We start from the raw sequence: 24,346 nt of genomic DNA, 5'->3' as shown, positions 1-24,346 counted from the left end.
ATGTTCCTATGTGGTAACAATTTCGTGAAGTTTTTATGGCACCACAACAATGTGATAATTCAGGGCATTTTCCATATCTGCTAGTGGGAACATCAGGTAGGCAAGTCATACTGAAGCAGGAAAAAAAATCTCTGCTATAGGTCTCAGATGCAGTCTTAGTTAGGGTTTCTGTTGCTGTGAAGAGACATCATGACCATGGCAACTCTTATAAAAGAAAACATTTCATTGGGGCTGGCTTACAGTTCAGAGGTTTAGTCCATAGTTGTCATGGTGGGAAGCATGGCAGTGTGCAAGGAGACATGGTGCTGGAGGAGGAGCTGAGGGGTCTACATCTTATTTGCGGGCAGCAGGAAAAAAACAAAAACAAAAACAAAAAACAGACACTAGGCTGTAATAGTAGGAATTTTCCTCTCATCCCCAAGCTCCGGGGATAACGACTCATGAAACTCAATTATTATTTTAGAAATACCTAGGCTCCTCTCTGACTAGTTTATAACTTTAAATAACCCATTTATACTAATTTACATTCTGCCACGTGGCTGGTTAGCTGAGCTCAGGTACCATGCATGCGTTCTTCTTACGTCTTGCCTGCTGGAATCTCTCAAGCCTGGCTCTCTCCCAGAATCGCTTCTGCCTGCCGGATGTCCCACCTATTTTCTGCCTCAGCCATAGGCCGCAGGTTATTTATTTATTTATTTTTTTAAATTGACAGGTGTTGCATCCATACAATGCATAAGAGATTCCTTCTAGACTCGGCCTTGCTTGAGCTTCTGAAACCTCAAAGCCCATCCCCACTAACACATTTCCTTTAGCACTATCCCATCTACTCCAACAAGGCCACACCTCCTACAGTGCTGCTCCTATAATGGATCAAGCATTCAAACACGTGAGTCTATGGGGGGCCAAACCTGTTCAAGCCATGACATGGGCTATCTATGACAGTCTTAGCTTTGGGGTTGATGGAAGCTAGTGGTCTGTGTTAATATAGTCCAAAACGATTTATTGCACCTTGCTCTTAAGGTTGAAGTCCTGCATTACTGGGAAACTCCAGAACTTGGTGCTAAAAATGACTGACTCCCTTCCTCAGCTGGGATCTCTCCTCTCTCTCTGATCTAGGGAAACATGGGAGAGTTTACATAGCCCTCTAAAAAGTATCACGTAGTCCTCAGGGAGATGACAGGCCCAACCCTTTCCCAATAAGAAATCTATTCAGTATGCACCTGGGGATTCCTGGAACTACCCTCCCTATGCTAATGAGATGTCTTGGTACCTTAGCTTTCAGCCAATGACCTTTTCCCATACCTCTAACTGTACCTGGAGTTCTTCCTCCCCATCCCCACCCCCATAGGATAATTAAGTGCTGTGTTCCCCCTTCTTATGATAGGATAGGACTGCTGCATGTAAATGAAGTATCCCTGGCACTCCTAGTCCCAGCGAATCAAACACATTCACTACAGAAACCCCTCCCACTGCCCCAGGTTTATACTGCCCATGATTCATGAAATAAACTCTCTCTCACATTCCATTCCTCCGCCACGACGTCTGAGACTCATCATCTATTCTTGGGGAAAGAAGGGCTCCCCTTCTCCCCAAAGAATTCACTGCTGGACGCCCAAGCATGAGCTTCCGCCATTCACTGGCTTGATGGTGCGGATCCCTGCTGCCATCTTTCTCACACCACTCCGCCCACTGTAGTGCCACCTGCAAATGCGAGTGGCTTGCTGCTCTCAAAGCAGCCATTCTGTCTGCCTGAACCAACTCAGACTCCCGCCACTGCCTCTTGGTTTTGAAGCTCCGAGCCTCCATTACTCACTCAAGTCAGGGCTGGGCTCTTGTTGCCATCCGGCTCAGAGCCCTGAACTCCCCGACGTCACCTGGCCTGATGCTGGCAGCCCCGCTAAAAGAGCAGTAACACTTATTGTAGGGAAATCTTTTCTCCCGCACCTCCGACTGAACTGGAGATCTCCCGGCACGGATCTCAGTTCCATGTTCCACCCTTCTTGGCCCAGACACCAGCGTTCCTGGGAGAGTCAGAACCTTTGACCCTGTTCTTCACCCTTTTCTGCCCAGAGAACAGAAGTGGATGTAGCCCTGACCTTCTGGTTTGATGCTTGGCTGACCGTGAACTTCGCAGGATAGTACCTGCCAAGGCTCACGCTCCCTCCTGCTGCAGAACAATGCCGAGGATTTACCCAACAGTCACTAGTATGTTAGGTTGGACAGGACACAGGTGTGGACAATGAATGGCTGTTAGTGAAGGAACCAGCCCCCTTAAGGACCCCCATTAAAGCCAAAGTCTGGGAAAATGTAAAAGTCAGCCTACTCAGTCCTCCCTTAAAGACCCCCATTAAGGCCAAAGCATGTACATTTCTAGGGGGTCCAGCTTGAGCCAAGGACAGACAGATATCAGATCACTGTATGTGTGTGGCAGGGACAGGAAAAACCTTGAAGAGTCCAACTTGATTCAAGGTCTCAGTCTGTGCTCAGAGTCCAGCTGGACTCAAGGACAACCAACTGTGTTTAAAATTTCCACTACCCCTCCCCAACTAAAAAAGTTCCTAAATGCCCCCTGTGACTGCTTCAACCAATCTTTCTCATAGGTCAGCTTGCCCCTCTACCCATTATCCAACCACCAAACGCCAAGACTTGTAACTCCCTGCTTGCAGCTTTTCTGCCCAAATGCCAACCAATTACATACTGTAAAACTCATTTCTTTGTCTAAAACCTATAAAAGGCCTGTGCTTCTGTTTGTCGGGGTCTGCAGCTTGAAAGAGCTGGAAAGACCCCATTGTGATGGCTCAATAAATTCCTATTCCTATGCATTTGCATTGACAATGGACTCCGTCTCTTAGTGAGGACTCCGGGAATAGACTAGAGATCTCTCTAGAGGTCTCAGTCTTACATTGGAGGCCCCAGCGAGATCACCAAGTCCCCTCCAAGACCCGGACTCCAGTCGAGGAATTAGGTAAGGCGGCTGCCACTCTTCTTTGTCTGTCTTCTTTATTTGTCTCTCTGTCCCTCCTAGTTTCACTTTGGAGCTCGAGCATTTGGGTTAGTCACAGTGTCAAGGTGGCTACTTGCCTGTGCCAGGAGATGGTGTATCTCCTGACGGGGAGGCTGGAAGACGTTCCTGACCTCCAGGAGGGGAGTCTCTCTCCCTCCACTCGGGGAGCGCCCTCGGCCCGCCTGATCACCGGGTCGACCACTCATTTGGTTCTGGTTTTGGTATAGTCCGGACTACTATGACTTTTGACGTCGTTTTCTGTCTTTATTTGTATTTATTTGTGTAGATAAGTGGCCTCCATCCACTGGTCTAATTTTCTTCCCCCCTGCCAGTGACAAAGGCGTTTCTGTATCTGTTTATTTGTTTATCTGTTTGCTTGTGGACTGAGACTGATGGTATTTTTGGACATGGGACAAGGCGGTTGCTCCCGCAGACAGCATGAGGTGGGTGTTATTTTATATTTTATATTCTGGTGTAAAAAAGGGCGAAATTTCATCTGTTGGCCATTAGTTCTAACTCATTTAAAGATTCTCAAAAAAGACAGTAAAAAACTGATCAACTAACTTTGTCCTTGGAGTGGACTGGGAGTCTCCTGCTTAGATCAAACTGGCAACAAGCCCAGAGCTGCCTAAACTTCTGATGATGTGCTCCGAACTCCAACAAGCCTAGAAGCCTCAACATGGTGAGTGCAGGGTCACTACACCCAACAGGAAAAAGAAAAGACTGAACCATGGGAGCTAATGTCTTTTCGGGTACTGGGTGGTAAATAGTGACCAGATAAAGCCACTGGTAAGGTCTTTTTCAGTCCTAGTCACTCCTTAGACTCCTTGGAGATGGGCTCTGAACAACTTTCACTATAAAGGCTGTGCATTTTCAAAAAAAAAAAAAAAGTTTCACACCCAAGAAACATTCTGGGCAAGATGCTAAACTCAGATACTCCTAGTTTCTCTATTATCCTTCACAGGTTCTGCCTTTAACATTTAGGTGTAAGACTGACTTCTGAGACCGTGAGTTACTTTCACTTTGTCTTTTTTCCGTACTCCGCGAGCTCCCGCGAGCTCTCCTTTCTGTTCTCCATGAGCTCTTGCGAGCTCCTTTTTGTTGTTCCCTTTTCCGATTGGCCAATCACTTTTGGTTCACCTCTGTAGTGCGCAAATCTGTATTGGGAGGCGAAAGGGGACAGACGTGTCCAGACCTTTCTCCCCATCGCCCTGGAGGATGCTCCGGTGGTTGTCTGGAGGAAGACCGATGATACTGTCATCGGATTCCTCAATCTGAATGGCTGAGAGGCTCTGCCATGTGATCTGATTTCTGTTTTGGCATTGGGCATATAGTTTAGGCCAACCGGGTAAATAGAGGGATTTGTAACCAGGGATGGTGTAATTGGCCTGAACTGTGATGTAATCCCAGGAGGAGGTGGATTTTTAAATTATGCTATAAAATTAAGAAACATTTTTGTCTCTTTTACTACATGTTTGTTTCTTATTAACTTTAAAGGTATTAAAACTACATCTCTAGCATATATCTGTGAACTTTTATCTAAAAATTAGTAATTTGCTTATTGACTATGATGTTTAAAATTTAAGTTCAAACTCTTGTTTAAAATATATGAGTGCATGTGCATTTGTAACACACATATTATATAATTCAATCCTAGTTCAAAACACTGTAAAAAATCTGGTTTTAAGTTCTAAAAATTATGGTTATACTCTATGACTTCATTCTTAAACAAATGTAACAGGACTCATTTGTATTAATTATGTTACAGTCAATATAAAGTAATAATAACAGGTGTCTATGTCTTGATTGGTTGCTAGTGGGTTAAAAATATACAATAGTAATAATAATTATAGACATAATAGCAAACACTCTTAAGCCATACTGGTATTCTAACTACAACTGGTGTGTAAAGTTAAGAGCTACTATCACAAACTGTTTAAAATAATTAAAACTCATGGTTTTGTTAGGTACTAGCTCAGTTAATCACAGGTGTTTTCTAAAACAATCAGCCAATATATAGCTAAAAACAAGCAATTCAGATACACTAAAATTAAACAGATGTAGTCCTCTAGCACTTATCTGCAGACTATAGATTATAATGTTGTTTTATGTTTATAAGATGTAAGTTAAAACAGACAACTAAAGACAAAGATTGAGCACAGATATGCTGGTCCTCAAGCCTATCAGAGATCTGCTGAATATGGCATTAATTATATTTAAAGTAATTAAGACAGAGATTCCCACATCCTAACAGTGGCTTCCTAAGGTCTCCAAGAAGAGTTTTGGCGTGACAGATGACTACCACTGGGCAAAACTGCCCCAATGCTTCACCTGGTGCTAGACCCAACATGGACTGTGGACAACAAGCTGGACATCTGGAGAGTTATTGTCTCACGTTGCTGAAAATGAGGTGAGGCCGGGCTCTCATGTTCTTCTTCCACAGAAACAGCCTCTCGTCTTCTGTGCCTGATGGCCAGACTGCCTTTGCCCATGCTACCAGGAAACAACAGGAGCCTGGGTGAGACAACTGTCTAGGTGGTGGACTCGCTAGTCATCTCTGTCATTTTAATTAATATATAGATCCATCTAGATTACATTTTTCCTTCTCAGATCTCTGATTATATTGATGGCTGAGTTAATGATAGCTTAATAGCTTAATAGCTAGAAGACAATTAGATCTACTGTTAATACACTAGTCAGTTCATTAGCTAGTTAAAACTACTAGGTACCAGATCTCTCTCTTATTTAAAAAGACAGACAGGCTTGCCTTGCTCACAGGCTTCATAGTAAATGATAAACAGTTTTTAGTGTAACTCAACTGCCTGTGTCTCTTGGTATATAACTAGATAAAAAAGATATAGTTTATGTAAGTTCTGAGGATCTAAAAGCTTAAGTTAGGCGAGTCTAAAATATTTGAGGGTTCGGAAAAGTGTTTCAAGTTGATAAATGCAAGTGTTTAAATGTCTGAAAAAATGTTTAATATTTGAGGGTCTAAGAAAGTGTTTAAATGTTGGTAAGTGCAAGTTGCAGATTTACAGTAAGATCAATGGTTATAATAAACTGGTAAAGTACTGGGCTGCTTTATAAATCAGTCCCAAGATCAAAAGTTTAATTTTCTTTTGTTGTATTCTGAATATAAATTTAAGGGTGCTTCTCATCATGTTAAAAATGAGTCTGTCCAATCTGTATATCAAGTCTTCTGGACTAAAAAAAATTGTTCATGCTTGTACTGGGTCTCAAAGGTATGAGTCTGCTGCTACTGTCATTTACAATTATAAAATTAATGTGCTTTTTATAAGCTTCAAGAAAATCAAAAGGTCATAAAAACTGGATCCACCTGCCACAGATCAAATAAACTCCAGATAAGTAAAATACAAACTTTCCCTGGTCTTGAGATTCTTCTGCTTCCCCACTTACTAAAAAATTTTAATCCTGTTCCAAGTTTATGTTTGTCTCAACAGATTTTTACCTGACTAACAGACTCCATCCAGAGATCACCTGTAAATTACAACCTGCTGAGATCTAGACCTACAAGAAGCTGATGTAAACCAGTCCCACAGAGATGACTACTCCTTGTCTCTTTAACTAGATGAGCTGAACAGATGCTCTTGATAAGTGCCCCAGTGGCTCTTGAGTAGCTTTTCAGCCTTTCTAGGTCCTAATAACAGCACCCCTAATGTCAGCAGGAAGAAGCTACAGAAAAAAGTGACTCCGCCCAGTTTCCCACTTTATAGGCTGAAATGCTAAGTCAAGGGCAACTCTCTGACATAAGAGACAAACTTGAGCCTTTAGTTCTGTTTCTCCAAGTCATGCTTGTACCCCTTATATGATAGACTTTATGTTATGTTCATTCAATTGTTCTCCTTGACTGACTACCCTAATGTCTACTGACTTTTGGTCCCTACATTCTATGGTGCAAAATATAAAAGACTCTCAGATCATGTAAACAATCTCTAGACCTGCTTCAAGATTGAAGCAGTAACAAGAAGAAAGGGGAATGAAGGAACCAGCCCCCTTAAGGACCCCCATTAAAGCCAAAGTCTGGGAAAATGTAAAAGTCAGCCTACTTAAAGACCCCCATTAAGGCCAAAGCATGTACATTTCTAGGGGGTCCAGCTTGAACCAAGGACAGACAGATATCAGATCACTGTATGTGTGTGGCAGGGACAGGAAAAACCTTGAAGAGTCCAACTTGACTCAAGGTCTTAGTCTGTGCTCAGAGTCTAGCTGGACTCAAGGACAACCAGCTGTGTTTAAAATTTCTACTACCCCTCCCCAACTAAAAAAGTTCCTAAATGCCCCCTGTGACTGCTTCAACCAATCTTTCTCATAGGTCAGCTTGCCCCTCCACCCATTATCCAACCACCAAATGCCAAGACTTGTAACTCCCTGCTTGCAGCTTTTCTGCCCAAATGCCAACCATTCACATACTTTAAAACTCATTTCTTTGTCTAAAACCTATAAAAGGCCTGTGCCTCTGTTTGTCGGGGTCTGCAGCTTGAAAGAGCTGGACAGACCCCATCGTGATGGCTCAATAAATTCCTATTCCTATGCATTTGCATCGACAATGGACTCCGTCTCTTAGTGGGGACTCCGGAGATCTCTCTATAGGTCTCAGTCTTACATTAGCAAGGCTAATGATACAGCCTGTGATGATTTGCCTTCGTAGCTGCAGCATTTCCACTGTCCATAGTTAGGAATTTCTAACCAGCCAATCAGTCTGGCAGAATCTTTGACCTAGGTATGTTTAAAAAAAAATTCTAAGAAACTCAGGTTACAACAAGAATAATCAGTTGTTAAGAGTAGAAGTGAGTCCAGGACAGCCAAGGATACACAGAGAAACCCTGTCTTGAAAAACAAAAAACAAAACAAAACAAAAGAGTAGAAGATGGGCCATAGCCCCATAGAAACGTCTCAGGAGCCAGAGACTTCTCTGCAGCCGAGTCTCTCCCTTCATTTGGCTACCATCAGCTTCTGTTTTTTTACATGGTGCTCTTGCTCTCTCATAGTCAGGATATGTCTTCCTTCTTTCCTCACAGCCTCTCTTTCTTTTTTTTTCCCTTCACCCTTCTCCTTTTCTTCTTTCTTTCCTTCCTCTCTTTCTTTCTTCCTTCTTGTTGTCTCGAGACAAGATCTCAACTTTGAACCTTGAACTTCTGATCCTCCCTCCCTAGTGCTGAGCTTACAGCACAGACCAGGATGTACCTCTTCTATAGGATTACTCATCTACAAATGGCTTCCGGTCCATCCTCGCAAAGAAAAGAGAGACTTTCCCCAACACTAGCAAGTTCAGACGAGTAACTAGAGGGAGTTGGGCATGTCTCTGAATTTCAACTAGGCTTGTGGGGATTCTTCGAATGGCCAGATCCAGATTCACAAATCTCTTCTTCCTTATATATGTGTGTATCATTTGTTTTGCTCTAACTTATCATTGCTGTTGGTAGTGGTGGTGGTCAGAGTCATGTCACAAAGTATCATGGGACCAGTCTTTCTGCTGCTGTAAGGGCCATGTCCCAGGGGACCAGTCTTTCTGCTGCTGTAAGGGCCATGTCCCAGGGGGGAGTCCGGAACGATAGCCACAGTCTTTCTTCAGCAGTTCCCTGACTTCCAGAAGAAGTGGCACAAGAGAGAAGGAAGTGGTTGCTAGTCCTTCAAGTGGGCGTGGGTAAGAGAGTTACAATCAGGACGGTTCTCTCTTGTCCTTGTCTAACTTTCCTGTTCGGAAAGGAAATGATATTGCATATTGATGTAGCTAGTGTTTGGATTTTGTTCTTTTAGTTACTAAATTTTTACTTTTTCTTTTTTCCTTTTCTTTCTTTTTTGGTTATTTGAGACAGGGTTTCTTTGTGTAGACTTGGCTGTCCTGGACTCGTTTTGTAGACCAGTCTGGCTTTGAACTCTCAGAGATCCACCTGCCTCTGCCTCCCAAGTGCTGGGATTAAAGGCATGCACCACCACGCCCAGCTCTAAAATTTTACATTTAAGTAGTTAAAATTCTATAAGCTTACGCTGGGCATGGTGGCACATACCTCTTATCCTGTACTCAGGAGGCTGAGGCAAGAGGATCAGACATTTGAGGCCAGTCTGGGCTACAGAGTGAGTTCCTTGTTTGTTTCAAAACAACAACAACAACAACAACAACAACAACAACAGATTAAGGACCACTGCTTCAAGAAAGCCAGTCTGTTCTTTCTTGTTTATTTGCACTCAGGTCTCAGGAGAGTCCCTACATTTGCTCACCTGCCCTTCATTTGTATTTAACACTTTGTTTTCAAGTTCTGCAGTGATGGCTATGGAAAAAATGTGTTAAATGTCCTCGGTACACTAGAGACCAAGGCTGCTATTGTTTGTCCTTTCTCATTGGTGAACAGAATACATGGGAATAGTTTTGTGTCACAAGTACAAGTAATAGATAAGTTATTTAATGATGACTGGAATGGACTTGGTAAATATATAACTGGACTCAGTGATAGAGAACTTGCCTAGAGTTTTTGAGGGCGTGGGTTTGAACTCCAGCACACACACACACACACACACATACACACACACACACACACACTGTTGGGGAGCTGTGAGAGGCCGCACTCACATTCGCCATTACAAGATGGCGCTGACATCCTGTGTCCCAAACTGGTAAACAAGTAATCTGCGCATGTGCGAAGGAACTTTCCACTTGTTGTGCTCTGCCTCTCCCGTGGCGTCATATCGCCTGATGAGTAGCAGCCAATCAGGGACTGACACATCCTAAGCGGAGAACAGTTTCCTATATAAGGGATGGGTTTCTGCTGTTTGGGGTCTCCATTTTACTTGTCGTAAGCTTATGCTCTCCCTCTTAAGACGCATTAAAGCTTTACTGCAGAAGGATCCTGTGTGTGCAGCGTCGTTCTTGCTGGCGAGACGGTAACGCGAGTCACAGGGAGCACACAGAGAGGTGGGGCATATAACTGGATTCCAACATGAATTATTCAATTGTGCTTTTATTCAAGTGAATTATGCTTTTATCAAATGTCTGAAGTTGACATTTGTGTTTTTCTTCTCTAATGCAAAAACTACCATGTGGTTTTATTACAGCTCTTTAATTAGTCCAGGTCTTTCATCGAAACAAAAATACATATGTGCGTATCAATGGGGGTGATGGTTAAAGAACTAGTTCACATGGCTTTGGAGTACAACAGGCCTAGTGTCTTTGTCACCCAGGCAGCTGGACTTTCACTGAAGAGGTAACTGGAGTCCAAGGGCAGTCTGAACGCAAGATCCCCTCTACCTCCCCAGCTCTCTGCTGTTTTTCCATAAAGCTTCAACTGATGGAATGAACTTCCTACATTCTGGGCGGTAGGATATGTGCTTTATGGAAAGACCATTGATTTAAATGCTAAACACATCTTTAAAATACCTCCACTGCAGTATCTAGACTGACATTTGAACAAAATTTAAATATCATGGCCTAGCCAAGTCAGAACATATAATTAATTAATTAAAAAACTTAAATTTGTCCATTTGTTTTGTTACAGGGTCTCACCAGTAGCAGTGGCTGTCCTGGAACTCACTATGTAGACCATGGTGGCTTCAAACTCAGAGATATCACCTGCCCCAACCTCCAGAGCTTTATTAATAATTAGAACACTCAGAATTACACATGTTGGTTTGAAGGAAGCATTCATATCAGATCAAATTATAGTATTTAAAGATACACTTTGGGGCTGAGGAGAAGGCTTAGCGACAAAGGCACTTGCAGCTAAGCCTGATGACATAACATTCATCCTTGGGACCCCCAACTTGGAAAAAGAGACTGACCTCCCAAAACTGTCCTCTGAACTCTACATATGTACATAACTCAATGCCCATATACATGCAGGTACACATATGCACACAAGATAAGCACATTTTTGCAAAACATTTACTAGTTTTTTGTATCTGTGAATGTTTTGTCTATACGTATGTCTGTGCGCCATGAGTGCCTGACGCCCTTGGAGACCAGAAAAGGGAACTACATCCCCTGGGACAGGAGTTACAGATAGTTGTGAGCCACCATGTGGGTGCTGGGAATTGAACCCAAGTTCTCTGCAAGAGCAACAAGTGCTCTTAACAGCGGAGCCAACTCTCAGGCTCCAGGAAGTACAAACGGATCTGCTCTGGCACAGTGACACTCAGCATGATGTGGATCCAATCCGTAGGGGAGGACCGGGGAGAGATCATGCTTTCTTGCCAGTTTCCCATGTCCACTGTCCCGGTTTCTGATCTCTCCTCCCCACAGCGGGAGGCTGTGACCCAGAGTCCGGCTTCTCCAGTTTGTGTTAGAACATTAATTAGCGCCAGCTCAGTCCTTTCATTCTACAGAAGGGGAAAGGTTTGCTTGGATAAAGTTCATCATGAGATTCCGCGGGGTGCCTTAAGATGTCTTATTATAAAAAAAAATAATAATAATGTGCTTGTACAGAAAATAACATTCACATGGTTCAGGTGACATGCCAACGAGAGCAATTCTTAACCAATATTATTCTAAATGGCAGTCGTGGCAAGCAATCCCAGTTTAGTTAACTGACAGGCACTTTTAACTAGAACGGCAGCAATTTCTGATTCACACTAGTTCAAATATTTATTGCACAGATAACTCGACAGGTGTAAAATACAGGCCTTTATAAATAGTCTTAGTCACTGCAAGTGACAATTCAAAAAAACCATACCAACAACACAGAATAAAGAATAAATACAATTATTGTGCACATTAAGATACAACCACAGAGACCTTTTCTAGCTCAATTTTTCCCAGGGATTCTTCTCAATACAGATAACAATCTCATTTGCACGGGATAGCAGAGGGAGCCAACCTGAGTGCTTAGCTCCTGGAACTCACCAACAATTGCCTTCAGCCCAGTGAATTTTGTGTTCTGATTTGGCTAGGCCGTGATATCCAAGTTTTGGCCAAATATGAGTGTCATTTGTAATGTTTTTCTAAATATAAACTGACCATCCATGAGGGCAACCTAGCTCAACCACTGGCTTAATTTGGGACGCTTATCTCAGTTCACACACTTAAAAAGAGAGAAAAGCAGATTAGGAAAGGAGGTGAGAGTTTGCCTCAGTTGTCCAGCGAGTAGAAAGGCGTGGGGCGAGGGAGGTAGGAGCGGCCAGTGTTTAAAATGTGAGTGTTTGTTTCTCTCCAAGGCATTACCAAAGCCTGGAAAAGTACGTCGTCCTAAAAGCCGCCGACTAAAGACTCGTTCACGTCCTCCCAAATCTTGTTAGATTGCTCTACCAATAGTAGTGTAGCCAAGTAATTAAGTCGCCCAAACCTTCCATTGCAGCACTCTGCGGATCCAACACGCAACAGGGCCAGCTCTAGGACGTAGACCTGTTTCCGGGACGTCGCGGTGAAGCCCGAGACACAGCGGGAGCCCCGCCTTCAGGGGTTCTCTGGGCGGAGCCCCGGTTTGTAATCGGTGGCGTAGAGGGCCCGCGCCGACTGTCTTCCGCTCGATGCGGAGCAGGTTCGGCAGGGACTGCCATGAGCTGGGAGCTGCTGCTCTGGCTGCTGGCGCTATGCGCGACCATCCTGCCCCTGGTGCTGCTCTTCCTGCGGGCTGATGCCGACCTGACGTTGTTGTGGGCCGAGTGGCAAGGGCGACGCCCAGGTGAGCACCCGCGGTGGCCCGGCCTCCACGTGGCGGTGGAGAGTCCTGATCTCGCTGATGGCGAGCGGGGCAGAGGTCCCTAGCTGAGTCTTGCCCAAGAGCTAAGGGTCTGAGAGGAAGAGGCGGCGGGTGGGGTGGGGTGGGGGCCTAAACTGACAGTTCTCACTCTGTCGCCTGTCTTGATTCGAAAGTGGCACTGATTTGTCGCCTAGACTAGGAGAGAAAACGTCAAACTCCAAGAGAGCGCTGCAGGACACAGGCTTCTTCAGTAGGACCCCCAAAGATCCCGGGACAGACACTATCAGGAAAAGGACATTGTGGAGAGGAAAGTGTGTCCCTTGCTTTGTAAGAGGCCCAGTATCTGTTCATCCGGAACATGTTTATCCTGTGCTTTTTACTCTCCCAAAGCACTGAAAGAAAATTTGATTTGACTCGCCCACTTACCTACTCAGGTTAAAAATGACACAGTGGAAAGCGCGGAGCTGGTGGGGTCTTTTTTTTTTTTTTTTTTTTTTTTTTTTTTTGGGGTTTGGTTTGGTTTTATTGCCAGGAAGAAGATCATTCTGGGCGCACTAAGACATTTCACCTGCTCCGTTTTGGTCTGCGCCTTGCTCCGTGTTTGATATTCACTTAATACATGGTCCCCACGCTTTGATAAATCCGTCCACAGACACAGTGGGTCCTGTCAGGTGCACAGTGCGCTCAGCACTTCACAACAGCCGCTGACCTTTGGAACAGTTCTTAAAACATGGGAGTTATTCTTACTGTCTTTCAGTTAGAAACACCGACAGAGAAATTAACCGCCTGCCAAGGTAGGCTTTGATCCTTAATGGACGAAGTGAGATTCAGCTACCCACAGTGAGAAATGTACAAAGCACCTGAGGAAGTGCGCTTTGAAGGAGCCAGTGACTCAGAAGATAGTATATTCAAAGTCAGCAGGACAGGAGCAAGTGAATGCTGGGTCTTGGAGACTAAAAAATAAAGAGAGGACAGTATTTAATGGCCCTCCCAAACTCTGCCAGGCATGTGTGCTGTTTGATTTCCGAGGTTGCCTTTCCTTGGCTCTAGCAGGTGGGAGTGCTGACAAATGCGCAGCGTGCTTGTCAATTCAGTGCTGCGACACGTGTAGCCTGTCTGTCATTTTTGAGGGCAAGGATCCCAAATACCCCACCAAAAACCAAAACCAAAAAAACCCACCACATACTGTGTGGGCTTATGAATGATGTGGCTTGTATTCATGCTTTGTGTGTGTGTGTGTGTGTGTGTGTGTGTGTGTGTGTGAGAGAGAGAGAGAGAGAGAGAGAGAGAGAGAGAGAGAGAGAGAGAGAGAGAGAGAGAGTGTGTTTCTCTGGCTGTCCTGGAACTCCCAAGCGCTGGGATTACAGATGTGCACCGCCATGCCTGGCTTATGCAGTGCGTGAGACTGTGCTCAGGTGTTGTGTACTGGAGGCAGCAAGCATTCCCACAGCCGAGGCAGTCCCCCACCCAGGACACTTGAGAGCCTATACTCCAAATATTAGACCTTCATATTTAGTGGTATTTTAACAACTTCGTTTGTTTTATTCACAGTTTGCTGTTCATTCATCACATAACTGTCCCCCCTGTAACCCCCGCCCCCGCCCTTCCTCCACAGAACAGGCACTGACTGGCATGGTGGTGTGGGTGACTGGAGCTTCAAGTGGCATTGGCGAGGAGCTGGCTTTGCAGCTCTCTAAACTCGGAGTCTCTCTGGTGCTGTCAGCCCGAAGGGAGCAGGAGCTGGAGCGGGTGAAGAGAAGATGCCTGGGTGAGGAAACTCCCACCAACAGCCGTGCTTCCCAGATGTGAGAATCCAAACTCGAGTGCAGCTGTGGGAGTGAGGGAAGGTGGGAGGACTGTGCTGTACAGTTCACGCTGGCTCCAGGGCGGCGTCAGGTGCACTGCCCGCCTCCTTTTGCATCATCTCTTTGACTTATTTTCTCTCATCGTCCCACTGCTGTTTATATACCAACTTTTGATATTAAGTGGTGAGTAAACTCCAGATCTCAAGCTCTGGTGGATATTTTAAAATGTAGAAATGCTCTGTCTGCATGTACAGCTGCAGGCCAGAAGAGGGCACCAGATCCCTTTATAGATGGTCGTGAGCCACCATGGGGTTGCTGGGACTTGAACTCAGGACCTCTGAGAGAGCAGCCAGTGTTCTTAAGACTGAGCCATTCCTATGCTGGTGGGTTTTAATGACTAAATGACTCATATCCTCACTTCAGGAAAAGAACAAGCTCTTATGCACATAATTTGTGAGTGTAACAAATGAAATGTACTTAGGAGTGATACTTATTCATTTTGCTGTATGTCAGATACTAAAGTTGTGTGTGTGTGTGTGTGTGTGTGTTAGGATGAATAAAAATAAAGGAAAAAAAAAATAAGGTTTAAAAATGAACCCGAGGCAGCACCTTCTATATTCACACAGAGTGACACTGTTAATATTTTCATTCACTTGGGTTTTTATTGTTGTTTTTCAGGGCAGGGTTTCTCTGTGTAGCCCTGGCTGTCCCGGAATTCATTGCATAGACCAGGCTGGTCTCCAACTCAGAAATCCCCCTGCCTCTGTCTGCCTCCTGAGTGCTGAGATTAAAGGTGTGTGCCACCATCACCTGGTGTATAGTATAAGCTTTTTAAAAAAAAATGTATTTTTAATATATGTATGTGTGTGGGCCTGTCCCTGTGAGTGTGGGTGTACTTGGAGCTTAATTACGTGCATGTGTGTGAGCCTGTCCCTGTGAGTGTGGGTGTACTTGGAGGTTAATTATGTGCAGGTGTGTGAGCCTGTCCATGTGAGTGCGGGTGTACTTGGAGGCCATGCTGCATCTCCCTGGAGCTGGATTTACAGATGGTCGTGACATGGGTGCTAGGAATTAAGCTCAGGTCCTTTGAAAAAGCGGGGTATGCTCTTAACCGCTGAGATATCTCTCCAGACCCAGACTGTTGTTTTAAATGTGTGTGTGCAGGAGCAACTGAGCTTTGTGAATCTATCGCAATAAGAAAAGTAACTCTATACCCGTCAAACAAACAAACCGTTGTAGAATTTTACCTCCTTTTTCTGTGGCCGGAGCTATTGTGTCATTTGGGCAAGGGCTGGAGGGGCTGCCCATGTAGGCCTCGGGATCCCAGCCTACCTGGCTCCGTGCTCGGGGTATATTTATTATAGCTGTGGACTACTACATGTGACAGGCTGCGTTTCCCCCGTTTGTATCTAATAGTATAATACTTGTTTTGAGACAAGGTCTTCTCTATAGCCCTTGCTCATCTGAAACTTGCTATGTAGATTAGACTAAACTTGTTTCTGCAGTTCTGCAACTAACTGCCTTCCAGGTGCTGGAATCAGCGCTGTGTCTTCATGTCCTGTTTGTTTGTTCTTTACTAAGTTCCTCCGTACATATCCAAGGTGGAGCTTACCGTCCTACTTCCTCTGAGCCAGCCAGACTTCCTATCCAAAGCTTCCCACAGCATCACTAGTCCTCCCCCCCCCCACTCTTGCCCTCCCCCCCACGTCAGGGAGAGATGATCTGGTAGTGTGTCCTAGAATGAGTTCACTGCCGCCTTTTTGTTTTTTGTGTGGGCAGAGGGTAAATTTAATGAGCAAATTGAGTTCAGAGGAACTGTGCGATGGCTTGCTTACTGTTTATATGTCTTTTTCAGAGAATGGCAATTTAAAAGAAAAAGATATACTAGTTTTGCCCCTTGACCTGACTGACACAAATTCCCATGAGGCAGCTACCCAGGCCGTTCTGCAGGAGTTTGGTAAAGTAAGTTGCATTTTTATATTGATGAGTCCTGGGTGGTATTGTTTGTCTGTTTTTGCAAATAACTGCCAAAGAGATTTCCAGCTGTGGATCCCCTTCAAAGGACTGGGCCAGATGGATTGCATGCAGCAAGGTCAGGGCTGTGGAGTGGCTTTAGCTACTTGGTACTTTTTAATCCCTTCTGAGGCACGGTGGTGTCTCTGTAAGGCATGAGGGAAGTTAAGACCTATGGTGCTTTTCTTTTTTCTGATACTGGTTTCTTCAAATGCAGATTCCGCAGGCGAATTTTGCTTCCTTTCCTTTCTTTCTGGCTCTGTGCCTTTCCCTTCCTTCCCTCCCTCCTTCCTCCCTTTCTTTTTTTAAAACAAGCTGTTCTACAACTCACTCTGTAGACCAGGCTGACCTTGAACTCACGAGATCTGTCTGTCTCTGCCTCCGAAGTGTTGGGATTAAAGATGTGTGCCACCACGCCTGGGTTTGCCTATTTTACTTTTTTTTTTTTTTTTTTTTTTTTTTTTTTTTTGTAGCTGCTACAAGAACCACACCACAGTCCCATTTACTCTTCAACTAATAATAATACAAACAACCGTTTCATCTTCTTAGGCTGTCTTTAAGTACTCATTTTTTCTCCCTTTCTTTCTTTCTTTCTTTTTTTAATTTTTAGATCGACATTTTGGTCAACAATGGTGGAAGAACCCAGCGTTCCTTAGTTCTAGAAACCAACCTGGATGTCTTCAAGGAGCTGATGAATCTGAACTACTTAGGGACCGTGTCCTTGACCAAGTGCGTTCTGCCTCACATGGTGGAGAGGAACCGAGGCAAGATTGTTACTGTCAACAGTGTCGCGGGCATCGCCTCCGTGCCCCTTTCCAGTGGGTATTCTGCCAGCAAACATGCTCTACGGGTAAGGCAGCCCACGCTCAACTGAGAAAACTGACCTCTGCTCATGTGCGAGGCATATGGCTTTCAGTGAATGGGCTCGTCGGAACCGGGCCTTAAGCATGAGACTGAAACCGGAGAACTTGCCCTATCTCCTTAGATAATAAAAACAGCCCTCGAGTCACGTGCTTAGACCTGCTCAGCTCCTCAGTGCAGGCTTTGAGCGCCTGTACCGTAGCGTACGCTGTATCAGACCCTGGGGATGTAAAGATGAGACGTGAGTTCTTCCCTTAGGGTGAGCTACTCAATATTTCACCTTCTATCTGACTCCATCTACTGTGGTCTCATGGCAACGAGGCCTTACCGCTCCATCCCACACGTGTCCGCACGTGTCCCGGGATGTGTTTTTGTTGTCCCATGTCTGTGACTTCTTTTCCTCCTCCTTTCCTTGCTCTTTGTTTTCCCTTGTCTGCTTGTGCATGCGCATTAGGGAACTCATGATTCTCTCTTACGGTTTCCTTGGAAGAAGACGGTCTGATCAGGGCAATGACTAGGAGAAAAGCGTGATTTGTGTTATGTATCTGAGGAGGCTTACATTGCAGAACACAATGGGCTTTTAATTTTACCTTGAGAGTAAATAGGAAGAAGTTATAAACTCCGTAGGACAACAAGGAAACACAAAATGGGTAGCTCGTGTCTTGGAAGGAGTTTTGGTGGCGCATTCCACCCGTGGCGTAATGAGATTCAGAGGCGCAGGTAACCGTGCTTTCTGTTCAAGTTGTAGCTCAAGAGGAACCATCTCTGCCACGCAAAGCAGACAGTAATGAAGGGCTGCAGCTTCGACGCTGCCCTCAGACTTAGTAAGGGCCTGTCAGTCAACCTCTCGTAAGAGCCTTCCCATCTCAGACAGGCAGATGCAGTGCAGTACAGAGCCCATCTGTGGACATGTAGTCATAAGGCGTTCAGGAAGCTGTCCGTTAAAACACGGGTGAGCTGTCTGGCCTGCCCGCCAAGACTCTGGGTCTTAGTACTGGCTTGGATCCTCTGAGAAAACGTGGACAGTTACAGAGGTAGTTAGGTAGATGAATGCGAGACCTAGAGTCTCTTCTGTTGTTTTGAGACTGTCTCCCGTAGCACAGGCTGAGCTCCAGATCTTGCCATATCGCCCAGGAACTGGGCTCACAGGTGCACACCACCATGCCTCAGGCGACCTTTTTAAGGAACACATTTCCTCCTCATATTCCTACAAATTACAGTGAACTTTTTAAAAAACGTGTTGTTTTTTTAATGTGTCTGTACACCACATGCATGCAGTACCCACGAAAACCAGAAGAGGGCAGTGGATCCCCCTAAACCAGAGTTACAGGTAGCAGCTATGAGCTGGCTTGTGTATTCTGGTAACCCAACCTACAGGAGCAGTAAGTGCTCTTAGCTCTCCGACAGTGAACTTTTTAATCACCAAAGTGTGTCCATGATACTCCAGAAGAGGGCTCAGTGTCTCTCCTGGCTGCCTCGTTCCCTCTGTTGTGGAAAGGAGCTCAGCCGGGCATGGTGGTGCACACTTTAATCCCAGCACTCAGGAGGCAGAGGCATTCTGTGAGTTGCAGGCCATCCTAGTGTACAAAGTGAGTCTAAGAGAAATCCTGTCTCGAAAAAACGTTAAAAAAAATTGTACAGGAGTTCTTTTACCAAACGTTTTGCTTTGGACCCTCTCTGAGCTAGGGACTGTGTGAGTGTTTTATGACACTATTTCTGGGGAGACATGAACAACATCTGCTTCTCCTAGATAAGAAACAAATGACAGACCAAAGTATGGGTCGTACCAAAGTTCAGCTTGGCCAACCAATGAGTTTTATTGGCATTTCTTACCCCAATATGGGGTAGGGGTGAGGAATTACTTATCGGAACAGAAAGCGACTCAAAACCAACTGCATCACCAAAGCCCACCTTAGCATGGGTGACAGCTCACAAAAGCTGGGAAACACGGAGCATGCTGTCAGGTGACACCGTGGCTAGTCTCTGCCAACTAGCTCAGCTTTTCCTGGAGCCTCTTGCAGTAGTCCTGACAGACGTGGGGTGGGCGGGGCCTAGTGTGTCCTAGTCAATTTCAGGGACTTTCTGAAGCTATTTTGAGTTGTTTGCTTTGTGAACTTAAGGAGCTTTGCTACAAGAAGGAATGTTTCATTTCCCCTTAAAACATTCTGTTTCGCCTCCTTTCAAATATCGTGCATCTGAAGGGGGTTCCCTCCAAAGCGGAAGGTTTTAATACCAAAGGAAACTGCTACACAGCAGTCAGTCAGTCCTGCACCAGAAATCCCCATCCCCTCTGTGCTAGTGAGAGTCCACATTTGAGAGCTGACAGATATTTAATATTGTTAGGTTTGCGTACACATGAATCACAATTTTATTTTTATTTTTTAGGGTCCTAAGTACTGCATCATTTGTTTGTTTTGTTTTGTTTTTTTCTCCTGACAGTCTCATGTAGCACAGTTTGGCCTCTTAACTTCTTTATGTGCTGAGGATGGCTTTGAACCTCTGTTCCCTCTGCTTCATTCTTTCTCCCGAGAGGTTACAAGCATGAGCCACCATACCCAACATCCAGTCTTTAAAATAATGCAGGAACATTCTCCTAATGAAGAAAAGCAAATGTGGAGGAGCAAGTATTTGTTTGTTTCTTCTGTTGGTTTGGAAGTGGTCTGCCTCTTTGAGTGCAGAAGAGTTAGCTCCATCCTTGGAAGGTCTTGCAGTAGCAGGTGGTCACATCACATTTGTCACTAGTCCCATAGTAGTCATCGGCTAGAGAAAGACCCGTTTTCTCCTGCAGCGAGTGCTTCTGGGTAAAATGTGAATATAAAACTGAGAACCAACCTACGCTTGGTGGTTTGTTGTTGTTGGTTTTTTTGTTTTGTTTTGTTTTGTTTTGTTTTTTGTTTTCCCCTTCTTTGGGCAAACGTCTTGCACATTTGGCCTTTTTGTGGGGTGGAAGAGGAAGCCCCGGCCAGGGATTCCATGGTGAGCAGCAGACTCTTTTTGGAGTGGGTGATGAGAGGTGGTGTAGGGAAGGCGTGTGGGTTTCCTTAAGGAAGAGTTCCCCTTGCTTGTCTGCTCGAATAACACTGCTGACAAAAGCCACAGTTGCCAGCCTGTGAACCATGGCTACTGCTGGAGCCGGAATGTCTATTGGAGATCATTTCCAGGCTTGTAGTTAAAAATGCCCAGTGGATGGCGCTGGTGAGCTGGCCCAGCGATCAAGAGCAAGTACCGCTCTTGGGTAGAACCGTAGAGGGGTTCCCAGCACCCAAGTTGGGCGGCTCACGTTTGCCTGTACTCTAGTTCCGGAGGATCAGACAGTCTCTTCTAAGCAGGCACCTGCATTCATGTGTGCTTAATATAAGCGTTGCACCTCTGAAGGGAAGGCTTCCCCACTGGAGGTGATGCAGCTCTGAAGGGAAGGCTTCCCCACTGGAGGTGATGCAGCTCTCCTCTGAGAGGCTCACTGGCAACTGGGAGGCAAGGAATACCACAGAGTCATACCACACAACAAGCCATGTACAAGAGGTTTATTAGGGAGGGAAACCTGGGAGGGTGGCTGCCTGTGCTCTGGTGAGGAGCTGCAGGAAGCTGAGCAGGAGGCAGGCTTTATATAGGGTTTCTTGTATGTGTGTGTGTGTGTGTGTGTGTGTGTCTTTATATAGGGTTTCTTGTGTGTGTGTCAGTGTGTGTGTGTCTGTGAGTGTGTATATGTAGTGTGTGTATAAGTGTGCATGTGTGTGTAAATGTAGTGTGTGTGTGTGTGTGCGCGCACACGCGGGTGTGTATGTATTGTGCAGAGTTTCCAAGGTGGGGATTGGTGAGATTTCAAGCCAAGTGTAGGGATTGGTGGTTTTTCAGTTTCAAAGATTGGTAGGTTTTCGAGCTCAGGGATTGGTGGGCTTTGTTTTGGTACGTTTTCAAACCTGGAAGTGGTTACCCTACATATAACCATACACAAGCATACACACACACACACACACACACACGATTAACAAAAATAAAACTTAAAAAAGAATAACTTAATTGATGCGAACTTAGTGGCACGGGCCTATAGTCCTAGGCACTTGGAGGTAAGAGATTTAAACATTTAAGACCTGTCTGGGCTACAAGCAAGTTCAATGTCTGGACAACTTAGTTGACCGTTGTCATCAAAGACATTGTAAAAATAGTGCTGACCGGATGGTTCAGTAGGTACACACTTGCCCTCAAGCTTGACAGCCTGCATTCATCCTCCTATGTCCACACTGTGCCCTGGCATGCCATTCCCCCTGCAATAAACTAATAAATAAATGTAATAGAATTGTTTTACTGTTAAAAAACTACCAGAGATATAAGTGTCTGAGCCTTACATAATGTGTACAAGGTCCTAGATTCAATCACCAATACTACAAGATTAAAAAAAAAAAAAACAAGTAAATAAATAAAACCTGATACACTTACATCAATGTACTGCTCGTTCATTACAGAGCATGTGTCCGGATAACATATTCTGTTTTCTTTTTATCTTTTTTTATCCTTTCCTTATCATCTTATGTTCTTGTTTTGTGGTCCTTAGGGTTTTTTCATTGCCCTCCGAAGTGAGCTTATCAAATATCCAGGTGTTACATTTTGCAACATTTACCCAGGGCCTGTGCAGTCCGATATTGTGAAGAACGCCCTAACTGAAGAAATAAATAAGGTAAAAATCCTAGTAGGGGAAAGGCTGAGTCCTTTACTAGCTATGCCTGGTTTGTCACATGCATCAGGCGCCTGTGAATTGTTCACAGAGTGACAGCGTTAAGGAAAGTGTTCAGGCCACTTGGCAGTGCTTCAGAATGTCATCTTAACAACAACTGGCGACCCTGCCACACTGCCACTTACAAATGGCTCACCATTTCAGATCCACCGCTCTTCTTAGGAAAGTCCTTTTGTCTCTTTCCGTTTCCTCCCCACGATTCCATTTGCTAAATATACCTTATCCCTCTGTTGTGTGGTGCTGGAGGCTGAAGCCAGAGCCTCGCCAATTCTAGATAGTCATTTTGTCTCTGAACTGTACATTCTTAACCCCGTAATATAAATCTTGGAAATTCGCTATTTCTAAAAATGTGGTAATAAAGTAAGCACTTATACCGTGTTATGAAAGAATTACGATTAAAAGTAAGGAGCCTTCAGCATGTGCAATTTCCCCTGGTAAATGTGTGACTTCTTTTAGGCTCTTTGAACTATGGTAACTTATTAACCTCCAGTAGCACCTAGGAAGACGCCCCGTTGACAGGTAGCACCCTGAAAGGATATCACTGTTGGGTAGCCTCTGGCTCTTCCTAGGTAATATCTGCATGAAACCGTTTTGAATCCTGAGCATTCACTTCTCCTTGACTCTCAGCCCATGAGAAATATAGACCAGAGCTACAAGATGGCAACTAGCCGCTGCGTCCATCTGATGCTGATCTCCATGGCCAATGATTTGAAGGAAGTTTGGATCTCTGACCAGCCTGTGTTGTTGGGGGCGTACATGTGGCAGTATATGCCAACCTGGGCCCTTTGGGTAACCTCCAAGATGGCGAAGAAGAGAATCCAAAACTTTAAGAACGGATTGGTGAGAACAATTTATGTATTTCTTTACAGTACTGTATGATTCCCATGGGAAAACAGTTTTCAAAGTTATGAAAGGTTTTGTGTGTGTGTGTGTGTTTTTCGCACTCCACACCAGTCCCGTGATAAAAATACCAAGGATATAGGAATGTGTTCTGTGCCCGCACAGCGTATCTGATTGTTTGTTACATGATTTCTCATCTGGAAGGTAAAATCTTTATAAGGCAAAATCAAAACAAAGGTTGTCAGTTTCTCTTCTTCACTCGCTGTTGACATGTTTCTGAAAGCCCCTCACCTTGCTTCGTGATTTTACTTGCTTTATGACTGTTTTTCTAAACAGAGTGTCCCTTATTTCCTGGCGCTGTTTCTGGCTGATGATACTCCATTCTTTCCACAGGACAGTGGCCACACTCCATTTTGGATTATCATTTTTTTTTCTGTCTTTGTGCAAATTCTTGGATGAGCAAATGCTTACCTTTCCCAAACAAAAACCACATTTAGGGGTTAGCAGCTCGCCTTATTTTAGCTTGTAAACAGTATATCAAAAGCTCATCAGTAATTTTAGAATTGCATTCAAAGAGTTCCTCCCTCCCTCCCTTTCTTCCTTCCTTTCTCACTACATATTCCTGGCTACTCTTGATGTTTCCTGCATAAACCAGGCTCCTTCCAGACTTTCAGAGATCCCCCTGCCTCTGCCTCCCAGGTGCTAGGATTAAAGGCATGTGCCACCATAATCAGCCAGATATTTAAATTCTAGATAACCTATTTTGTGCACTTTTGGCTCTCCGTGAGTGTGATCCAGAGAGTAACACGTAACTTGTGCTTGTTGTTCAAAGCACCAGTAAGTAGAAAATTATTGATGCCATCTCTGCCCCGCAGAGAAGATAAAGATACCAAGCTCCAAGGGCAATATTTGCCAGCAGGCCCGGAGTATTGCCTGTGATATTTTGCTTCCGGTTTAAGTGTTTACCCGAGGCTTGCAAAGCTCCCCCCCTATCGGGTGAATGATGATACAGTTCATTAAATGGGGAAGCCTGGTTGTCAAACAGGAGTCGATAAACGGAAGGTCTGGTTCACACTACGGTCACTCTTTTGCAGGATCCAGACTTGCCTTATAGATTCTGGAAGACAAAGAAGGAGTGAGACAACCAATTGAGATGTCGGAGCCACTTGTTGAGAATGTCAGACGGCATAGGTACAGTAAGCCTACACCCGGAAAGCGAGCGGGCTGCGGACTGTTTTCTGGTGTAATGGACAATAAAGACAGCCTTGCCCTGTATCTTGCATATACATATGAACACATGCTATTTTCTTGAATAAAATTTAGGATCGTGGTTAACAGAGGCCTAGCTAAGAAATTGGCAGCTGTAATAGGTAGCATTGTCTTAATCCACTTGTGCTTCTAAGCGGAAATATGACTGGCTGCCCATAGACTATAAATGTGC

General features: G+C 44.7%; 1 protein-coding gene across 2 annotated transcripts; it reads left to right on the top strand.

Annotated features, from left to right (window-relative positions):
• The first annotated feature begins 12,421 nt into the window (after positions 1–12,421).
• LOC127190396 (dehydrogenase/reductase SDR family member 7) lies at positions 12,422–24,062 on the top strand. 2 transcript variants are annotated; one of them, XM_051147378.1, is made up of 7 exons: positions 12,422–12,696; positions 14,270–14,422; positions 16,315–16,421; positions 17,083–17,322; positions 21,886–22,008; positions 22,693–22,905; positions 24,000–24,062. In XM_051147378.1, the coding sequence occupies exons 1-7, from the start codon at positions 12,510–12,512 to the stop codon at positions 24,042–24,044; spliced, it is 1,068 nt and encodes a 355-aa protein (XP_051003335.1). In that variant the 5' UTR covers positions 12,422–12,509; the 3' UTR covers positions 24,045–24,062. The 2 variants fall into 2 exon arrangements, with proteins under 2 accessions (XP_051003335.1, XP_051003343.1); XM_051147386.1 differs by having other exon boundaries at positions 12,424–12,636.
• Positions 24,063–24,346: the final 284 nt, after the last annotated feature.

Source organism: Acomys russatus, chromosome 1 (assembly GCF_903995435.1).
Source record: "Acomys russatus chromosome 1, mAcoRus1.1, whole genome shotgun sequence".
NCBI lineage: Eukaryota > Metazoa > Chordata > Mammalia > Rodentia > Muridae > Acomys > Acomys russatus.
This window is presented reverse-complemented; position numbering and strand designations above follow the sequence as displayed.

Bases quoted from the DNA above. Each gene is read 5' to 3' on its own strand.
- LOC127190396 (XM_051147378.1), top strand. From the start codon at position 12,510: ATGAGCTGGGAGCTGCTGCTCTGGCTGCTGGCGCTATGCGCGACCATC. The intron at 16,422-17,082 runs GTAAGTTGCATT...TTTAATTTTTAG, and splicing joins TTCTGCAGGAGTTTGGTAAA to ATCGACATTTTGGTCAACAA. The intron at 22,906-23,999 runs GTGAGAACAATT...ACTCTTTTGCAG, and splicing joins AAAACTTTAAGAACGGATTG to GATCCAGACTTGCCTTATAG.